Here is a 9677-nt window from a genome sequence, read left to right on the forward strand (position 1 = left end):
TAAAGGTGCTAGTTGAGATTAAATAATTGATTACTGAAAATAATGTAACTTGCCGTGCATGTTGTGTTGGTGGATTGGATAAAGTAAAGGCGAAAGCGAGGTTGCCGGTGACAATTTTTGGGTGAGCAGCGAGAGTAGGTAATAATGGACAGCTTTGGTTTTGGATTTGATGCGCGTGCGTCCTTTCATGCACATGCAGATCAGCAGTAGATACCAGCAATAAGCATATTTTAAAGTAACAAGGGAGAGAAAAGAAGTAAACTACTAATTTATAGTCAGCGATAATATAGGCTTTACAACACAATATGCGTATGACATATGAGACCAGATATTAATGTTTTATAGATAATTATTATATGAATTAACTATTAGATTAACTATAGATAAATTTAAGCCAGACTATACTGTTGAACTTGCTCTAAGCGTCCCACTCCATCCACATGTTGTGTACGCTGTTGCATCGTATCATTGCGTGGCATTGCTTACCTCCCCCATAATTAGTCATAATGCTTGTAATTTACTGGGCCCCCTCACAGCCAAGCTCTGGTGTAATCACCTGACACATGGGCCTTGGGCTGGGCCATCTATTCTAGTGCAACCATGGAGTCCATTGGTAATCACAAAAACCATGATGAGTTCAACCTCCAAAATTTTGACTTCAAAATATACAATATTGACGGTTTGTCGTGGGAATCACTCTTTTGAAGTGAAAACCGTCGCTTATTGAACCAAGGAAAGTTTGGAAATCCACAGTAGACACGGTTTTATCATGGTTTGCCGTGGTAACCGCATGATTTGACATGAAACATCACTTGCTAAACCAAGAAAATTTTAAAATTGAAAAAAATTCCTCCAAACGAAACCACTGGTAACTGCTACCGCACACCAACAATAAGCCCAGAGAGTCTTGACACAACATTCAAATATTCCCAACAAAATACATGCATATAAATGTCACACCAAAGAATTGTATATATTTTTATATTGACTTACCAGAAGCAACCATATTGAGAATCACAACAACAAACATGCAACCGAAGAGATGTTTCCATGTATTGTATTTGTACATAGCAAAGCCCACTCATCGCTCAAGAATACAGAAGAATGTAGGCCTGATTAAATTATTGGCCCTTTTACCGTATGGTTTGGCAGTTGGCACCTGGCAATTGCCAAGCAATTACATATCCTGTATCAGCTATCAGGTACCCAGCCTACAATAGCCCTGTGTCAATTACAGCTATGTAACAGAACATTCAGATATTTGTTTTACACAATTGAAGTCAGCAGGCCCAAAGTAATTTCCAGTAGTATTCAACGTTTATTATGAGGATGCAGATGTAAACGGCTCGCTGGCCACAAGAAGCTCGTCCAGCAGACCAGTGAACGGAACCGAATCGGTTTCTTTGGGCTTGAAGGTGAGCCGAGCAGAAGGGACTAGGTCTTCTTCCAGCAGTGTGCGTGCCCGCTCTCCTGGTTTTGGGAAAGGAGATATGATGCGCGTCTTAGGGCCAGCTGGACAGATAAGATCGAATTCTAAACTTGGCTGCTTCAAAGCAGATGCTGTAAACTACATTATGTGAACAACAAATTAGCCAAGTGCAACAAAACCAGTAAAAGGCATGGATGCCACTTTGGAACAATGGAGAAACAAATTGAGTAGCACAGGTAACAACCACATAACATTAAGCAAAGGGGAAAAAAGAATGGCCACATGCAAGATGCACAATGGACATTGATAGCTAGATATAAACAATCCCAGTTGACAGTCAATTTTGTATAATGAGGCTATCCATTCAGTATTGCATACTTTCTATTATAGGAGTGCTAATTCCACAGAAGGTTACTCATATTAGCCCTGAAGCTGCTATACTACTAATGAAGATTAAGAAGTGCAGTGCAGAACGTAATGCATCATGGGCATGCACACAAGAGAAAACAGTTTTTTATGCCATACATCTGCTGAAAAATGCACACAGAGATCCATCCAGTGGCATGTGGATACACACTGTCAAATCACCCATGTGTCCTGTTCATTTTCACAGCAAAATTAAGGACGTCTATAGTGCTGGGACTTGTGGAACAGTGGAAACAATAAGGTCAGTGCGATTATCTTAGACATTTGTCTGTATTCTGAAAAGGATGGGCTAAATTTGTTAGAAAAGAAAAAAACTAGACATGATATGTGAATACATTATGTTGTGTTTATGTTTAGACATGGACACCATCTATCTTCACTCATTACTCACTGTCTTCTACCATGTCGTTCCAGGACAAGTCTAACACTTAGTCATGTATATCTTGACATGTTGCTCTTAAGAACAAGAGCCATATTGTAATCCAAGATAAAGAGAACAGATTCTATATATCTACTGAATATCCGCTCTCATCCCGAACAAGTGATATTTTAGACTTCTTATGAGTTGTTTCCATTGGTAAGCCAGTTTGACAAATGCTACCAGGTTAACTACTCTTAAAGTCTTAATTGATCAAGGCGATTGCAACCAATAAACAATAGAAATTGATAAGTGCTGCTAAGGTGTACATGCCAAGATTTGCTTCAACAATACAAAAATGAAACCATCAATATAGGCTGAACCGACAGGGTCAAAAATGGTACTAAGCAAATCAAAATGAGAGAACACATAGAAGATAAGGAAAGGGAGTCAAAATACCTCATACAGTGAACTGATGGGTTCCGCAGGAAGGAACATGCCCTGAAGAATTACTCCATCAGGAAACTGAATTCGAATCAGAGCCTGTTTATACTTCTGTCGGGCAGCCAGTGCCTGCTTCTCCTTATATGACTTTGGAATCAGCAACCGAGATTGTTCTAGCCTCTCCCTCCTCATCTTTGCCTCACTCCTTATCTCCTCATTACTAAGGCTGTAGAAAGAATCCGGTAGATCATTTTCTGCAGCAGAGCTTTCAGAAACAGAGAAGAACACCCGAATCTGTGACGGTGTAATAGCAATTCCATAAGTCACAGTTCCACAAAATTAGATAAAAAGAATAGAAGGAATTAATGCACAGATAGTCTTATATGATAAAACTTGTGGTATAAATATTTACTCTTAACACATACCAATCAAACAATACATTAATTACTAGGAGCAAAGATGTTGACTAGAAGAGAAATTTACTAACGTCAGTATTCTTTCAAGCTGATTTTACAGGTATTAGTACGAAAACTATGTTCCAATTGGAGCATATGTGTACATTCAAGCTAATTTATTTTAGCTCAACTATGTCCCATAAGTTTTGAAAACAGAATTCGCAGTATATTCAAAACATCATACCATATGCAAGTCACAATTGCAGCCGCCTAAAACCGTTGAATTGATTGGCCCAACTATGTCAAGAAAGTGCGGAAACAAAATTTGGCTACTATAGGCATATCACAGCGGCAATACACAGTTAAGTTGATAAGCAAATATATGTTGCTAGTGACTGGGACAATCAATTGATGGATAAAATGGTAGCGGAAAGACGTCTCACCTGGCGATCAACCGGCTTCTTGATCTCGTGCTGTTCGCTAACTCCATTGGGGCAACTCTCCTTGGCATCTGCCTGCGGCTGCTGCGGCGTCGAAGGATGGGCCTTCTCGAGCAGCAGTACGGCCTGCCTGATCCCGCCGAGCCTCGCGTCCCCGGGCACCTCGTCCATGAGGGCGAAGAGCTCCCCGCCCTCGTCGACGACCCTGAACCCCACCGCCTCGAGGAGATCCAGCCCGCCTTCCCTGTCCGCCACGGCCTCCTTGATTCTCGGGTTCCCGAGCCTGATCCTCCTGTACTTGTCGTTCCCGGCGTCGGCGAGCAGGTTCCCGAGCAGCCGCTTCACCACCTCCACGGCGGCCGCGGGGGGCTCGCCGGCCAGGTACGCGGCCGCGCGGCGCCGTGCTCCCCCCGCCGCAGCGAGGCACCCGTCGAGGTGGTCCGACAGCGCGACCTCGGAGGGGAACGCCTCGGCGCAGCTGGGGCACGCCACGGCGGCGTCCTCCCCCTCCCCCGCCCCCGCCGCGGGAGGGTCGGTGCGTCGGGAGGAGGTGGAGATGAGCGGCGAGTAGGGGGCGAAGCCGGAGGACGGCCTCGCGGTGCCGGCGGCCTCCCGCCTGGGGCCTGGCCTGGGCGGCGCAGGCCTACTAGGGCTAGGGTTCGAGGGGCGTGAGGAGGAGGAGGAGGAGGAGGGGCTCGGGCCGGAGCCGAGGACGTGGGCGGTGCCCTTGAAGGACGAGGCCGAGGAGGACCCGGAGGTGACCTTCTTCATGAGATCCTTCATCTTCTCCTTCATCATCTTCGCCGGCGGCGGGGAGACCTCGGCGGCGGCGGCGGCACGCGGCGGAGGACGGCGGCGAGGCAAACGAGGCAGTAGGAAGGGAGACAAGTCACGGGAGAAACGAGAATCCAGCTGTCGTGGAGGAGACGGAAAAGGTACTTCGTGGCCAAGGCATCTTTTCCTGGATGGGCCCACGGGCAAATGTTGGGCCTTAACCGGCCCACTGGAAGTTTTAGTGGGCTCGATTTGATACGGCCCATATGGCACGGTTCGAAGAGATTAGCAGTGGGAGGGTGAATGGACTCTCTCTCCCTTTTAGCACAAGACAGGATTGCGAAAACATAGGAACGGAAGAAGGGTGGGATTTTAACAGAAATTTAATTGTAGAATAAATTTTACGATTGCAAAATGCATAGAAATATATAAAAATGGCCGAGGAAGTATGGAGGAATGAGAAAAAAGATATAATGACAAATGAAAAATATCCATGGGTTTAACCTCAAACTAAATTTTCTCCAAAATCTTCTCTTAATCCATTGAGACAATTTCGTTCTTACCCTTTTTTCAGATTCTAATATATTCCATAGGAATTTCATCCCTTTTCTTTGTTTCAAATGATAAATTAGGAAATTTCTTTGCAGGATCGAAATCCTATAGATTTCCTATGTTCGTTTTTCTATAGATCGAAGGAGCTCTAAGAGTTCTCTCAGCAGGAAATGACGCTCTGTTAGCCAGCTTTATCAGGTCTGCAACTAAAACAAATAATATCAGGTTGTGCAAATTGCAAACCAATACTATCAGGTTGTGCTACGATATGTCAGTGTGGCTCAGAATCAGGTGACCATGAGCGACATGATAATTGCGCTGAACAACAAACAGAAATACTGGGCATACTTATGTTCTCACGGAGTTACCCTCTATAGCCCCCATCAAGTGATCACACAATGCACTGCAGAATTCATCAAAACCACCATACTTGTGGGGTTTGGAGACAAACTGGGCACTTGAAAACAAACTGGCGGCAACTTACCATGCAGCTAGTGTTGAGGCCTATGTATTTTTTTTCAATAATAATAACAATAAAAAGATGTGAGATGCAATCTCTAGTTACGAATCTTAGACATCGCCACTGAATATAGACACTGCACCACATTTCTGTCTTGAGCATTTCTGTTCTCAAGATAAGAGGTGGCATAAAAATAAGTTGAAACAATCAGCCAACCTACATAGTTCATACTCACGATTTTTTGGACAAAGAGTTCAAAATTGTAACCAACAAAACATATTTTAAAGGTCAATTTGTACTGCCATGTTCAAACAAATGAAAGAAAGAACCGAGCAAGATATATTCCTACATATTTATCTCATAAGTTCTTTGTTAATTAATGGTCAGCTTATAGTTTAACAATGCAGAATAGAAGGGGAATTCTGCATCACTGAAAGTGTTTGTGCATTTGAAATAAGTTTGATTCCCTCAAAAAAAGACAGAATTGCCATTACCAAGCAGGCAAGCACCAACATACATCGGACAGAAACCAAAAATATCAACATCATATGCAATAGTATCCATGGCAGTTGTCAATTGCCACTCAAGTTGAGTATGAAGCATGAACTATGCACAACAATTTGTTTTTGTCATTTATACTAAAAGAGCCAAAGGTCACAATCCATCCTCTCTTTCTCTGGGCAATCCATCATCTTCTTTTTTTGCGAGAAAAGTCATACTCCATCAATATCAAACAGATAGATCCAAAGATGTCCATAGAGCAGTTCCACACACTAAATCACTTAATTAATGAATAAAACAAGCAAGCTTCAAGAAAACAGTCCACTAATCAACATGTAACAGCTAGCAACCGCATGATACTTCATTCAGTTAGAAATAGAGGCATTATACCGTCTGAATGCAGACGATCAGGATTCACACATAAACTCCACTAGGACAGCTTCATGTTACCTAGCCAGACCAACAGTTCGATTCATGGATAAATTAGACATTTTTTCGGTCCAACATGAAAGAACGATTCAACGCAGTTTGACAACGTAGAATGCAGCTACCAATCAGGAATTAAGTAGAGCAAATATGCCCAATGGACACTAACACAAACATAATCATAATCATAATAATCAGCACGCAATAACAAGAATTCGATCACTCTCAGCGACGGATGATCCATCCAGCATACCTAAACTCCCATCGAGATTAACTTACAATAATAAGCAGCTAAGCTGCGCTCCAATTAGTACAAAACATAATCTGACAACTACATTACACCTAAGGCTTACCACCATCACCATTGCAGCACTGCGAGAACCGACCGGAGCTAATCAAGCAGCGGCTGGCTCCCCGACCGGAGCAGCAGCAGGCCTCACCTTGGGTGGGCGCCCACGCCCACGCTTGACAGGCGCCGCACCGGCCTCAGGCGCAGCGGCAGACGCGGCCGGAGCGCCAATCGGGGCTCCCTGGTCGACCTTGGCCTTCTTGGGCGGGCGGCCGCGCGCGCGGGGCATGCCGCTGGTGGCCTTAGCGACCGCCTCCGCGACGGGGTCCTTGGGCTTAGGCGGGCGCCCGCGGGGGCGCGGCGAGGAGACCGGGTCCCGCGTCGCCGCAGCGGCGGCGGCGGTGGCGTCCTTGGCCTTGGGCGGCCGGCCGCGGCCGCGCTTGGGCGGGATGGCCGGGTCGCCGCCGCGGAAGTAGTTGTTCTTGGAGAAGACCAGCTCGCCGGTCTGCTTCATGCGGGCGAGGTGCGCCGTGAGGAGCGACGGGTGCGCGGCCGGCAGCCCCTCGTACTTCTCCTCGATGTACTGCGAGATCGCCGTCTTGTTGGACCCGTTCTTGTCGTCCAGCGCCTCGATCGCCCCCAGGATCATCTGCGAAACCACCCCGAACCCGCTGAGCTCACTCCCCCGCGCGCGCGCGCGACGCAGAAACCCAAACCAAAACTACACCACACCCCACACGCAGCGAAATCGACCAGCAAGAGTAGCAGAAGAAGAAGAAGCGCGCCTTACCTCCTGGTAAGACGGGAGGTTGTCGGAGGCGGGCTTGGGGTCCTCCCCCTCGGCCGCCGCCATGGTCGGCGTGTCCTCCTCGGTCGCCATGGCTGCAAGCGCAGGTGAGGAGTGAGGTGCGAACTCGCGAGAAGGAAAAAAAACAACTTCGATTTGGATCCGGGAAGACGACGAGGGGGCGAGCTGTAGATAAGAGATGGGCGCGCGGACGACGCTGCCGTGTACGCGGAGCCTCCCCACCCACTCCCACTGACACGTGGACCGTAGAGAAGCCGCTACACGTGGGGCCCACATGTCGGTGAGGGTGGGGTAGCTCGCGGGCGGTGTGCTGGAGCGTTTCGAGGGTTTTGGGGGGTTGTTTTTTCGAATTTTTTGACCGGCTTGTGCGGTGCAGGTTGGCAGGAACGGACGGTGGGATGTGCGGGGCGTCGGGATCGGAGGGAGCGGGGGGGGGGGGGGGGGCGACAGGTGGGCGCGCGGATCGGTGACGTGGCGGTGGGAGCGGGGGACGCTCCTGCGTCCGTGGGAAATGACCGGCTTGCCCACGGAGTTGGGCTTGGGCCCAAACCAATTCAGGCCTCTTTGCACTTTGTGGTTCACGCAACTCATGCACTTCAAAAGTAAAATTGTTTTTAAAAACAGAAAGACTAAGCAACGTCCCGACGGGAGGAGTTTTTTTTTTTGAGAAGAGAGCCTGAACTCACTAGATAACAGAACAATTATCCTGTGCAAGCAACTCCTAGATGAGTGATGGAACATTATACTGCCACTCAACCACCATCCGGTCAGAAGAAACTAGTTTTGCATACTCATGTGCATACCTATTACAAGAACGATGAACATAACTACATCTAAACTCATCAAAACTACTCTGGAGCTCCTTCATCCTCCGAAAGTAAAGCGTGATCACAGAACGTTGGACCCTCTCCATATGCCAAAGAGACACCAACTCCCCAAAACAAAATAATTTAAAAAACCTATTACAAACAAAAAAATTCATCTTTCATAAAGTAGCCTCTAAACTTATTCTATTTTTCCCTCCAAGGTGCAAGCTTTAACCTTAGGCCTCGTCTCTCTATTTTAGGGTGGAGAACCTATAAAAAAGTCTAAAATAACCCTAGGACAACATCTAACTCAGGCTATATTTCAGCCATCGGATCTGAAACTTATGCCTCTAATTTGAGTCACGCAGTCTACTCACACCCATGGCCACATGAAAACTACTCCTTCCACATAAAATATGCAGGGTTGAATGATTGATAGTTGAGCGATAACGTGTTTTATCTATATATTTCCATCCTATTATCATCTGAGTAATTGTTGTTTTATTTAAATTTTTTACTTACAACAAACATGATTATTTGTCTTGGGCTAATAAGTATTTAAATTGTGATAAATAAAATTGTAGAATATTAATACTCATCACCTCACAACGATGCATAAAAAAGAAATTATAGGGAGAGTAAGAATTACTATAATGCGGAATAATTTTAAAGCCTATTAAAAAAATTATCTCTCGTAAACTATCCTCTAGGCCTCTCTATTTATAGGGTGGGGAGCTGTTGAGGTCAAAATGTGAAGGTTGACGCATCACATACGAAGGTCTGTGAGTCAATCTTAGACAGCTCCAGTACATGATCTAAATTCTTAGAAAAGATGCGCGGGCGTGCCAACCAGTTTGATCCTGCAACTGACAAGATAAACGGTAAAACAAGCCGATCGGCTATCAAGCCGATAGGTGAATAAATATCTAGCCCATCAGACGTTGATGCTGTAGCGGTTAGCCGATAGGGTAAACGATCGGCTGTAAAAAGCATGGATATGATAGAAACACCAATAGAAATAGACTTGAAATAAATATTAGACCAACTTAACCCGCCAAGTTACTTATTAATCTTAGTCGATCGGACAAGCCCCTATAACCAGGTCGAACTAGACATACAGAGATTGGACTTAACCAAGATAGTATGCAGTCGAGCACGATATAGTTATAAGAAACGTCAAGATCAATAAGGCTAATAAATAAACCGACGAATTACTTGCAATAAACAATGGACCATATGCTATGATCGGCTAAACAAAATTTGCATGTAATTCTCATAAGCCGATGCAACATAAATAACTATCGATCTAACTAAATCAACCCGATTGGTATAGAAATAATGCAGTAAAGCAATCGGCTACTATATTGATGTAAATATGATAAACATGTAGATCGGCAAAAATCATCGGCTATAGACAGCGGAAAAACAACCAAGATCTATAAAATACCTAGCCCAGATTGCTAAGAATAATCATAGAAGATCGGACCCAACCGAGACAGTTCAAGATTAAACCTAGCAATGTCAGGATAGATACTAAACAAATCTAGATTGCTATCAAGCCAATGAGCT

At 45.3% G+C, this 9677-nt stretch overlaps 2 protein-coding genes across 2 annotated transcripts; both read right to left on the reverse strand.

The window, feature by feature from the left end:
* Positions 1 to 958: 958 nt before the first annotated feature.
* On the reverse strand, positions 959 to 4391 carry LOC102720738 (plant UBX domain-containing protein 2). Its single transcript, XM_015841025.2, has 3 exons — positions 3496 to 4391; positions 2673 to 2951; positions 959 to 1567 (listed from the first exon to the last, which is right to left on the reverse strand). The coding sequence occupies exons 1-3, from the start codon at positions 4288 to 4290 to the stop codon at positions 1322 to 1324; spliced, it is 1320 nt and encodes a 439-aa protein (XP_015696511.2). The 5' UTR covers positions 4291 to 4391; the 3' UTR covers positions 959 to 1321.
* Positions 4392 to 6340: 1949 nt separating this feature from the next.
* Positions 6341 to 7434, reverse strand: LOC102721019 (HMG-Y-related protein A-like). Its single transcript, XM_040527703.1, has 2 exons — positions 7285 to 7434; positions 6341 to 7143 (listed from the first exon to the last, which is right to left on the reverse strand). The coding sequence occupies exons 1-2, from the start codon at positions 7372 to 7374 to the stop codon at positions 6601 to 6603; spliced, it is 633 nt and encodes a 210-aa protein (XP_040383637.1). The 5' UTR covers positions 7375 to 7434; the 3' UTR covers positions 6341 to 6600.
* Between the last annotated feature and the right edge of the window lie 2243 nt (positions 7435 to 9677).

The sequence above is a fragment of the Oryza brachyantha genome, chromosome 9 (assembly GCF_000231095.2).
Source record: "Oryza brachyantha chromosome 9, ObraRS2, whole genome shotgun sequence".
In the NCBI taxonomy this organism is placed as follows: Eukaryota; Viridiplantae; Streptophyta; class Magnoliopsida; order Poales; family Poaceae; genus Oryza; species Oryza brachyantha.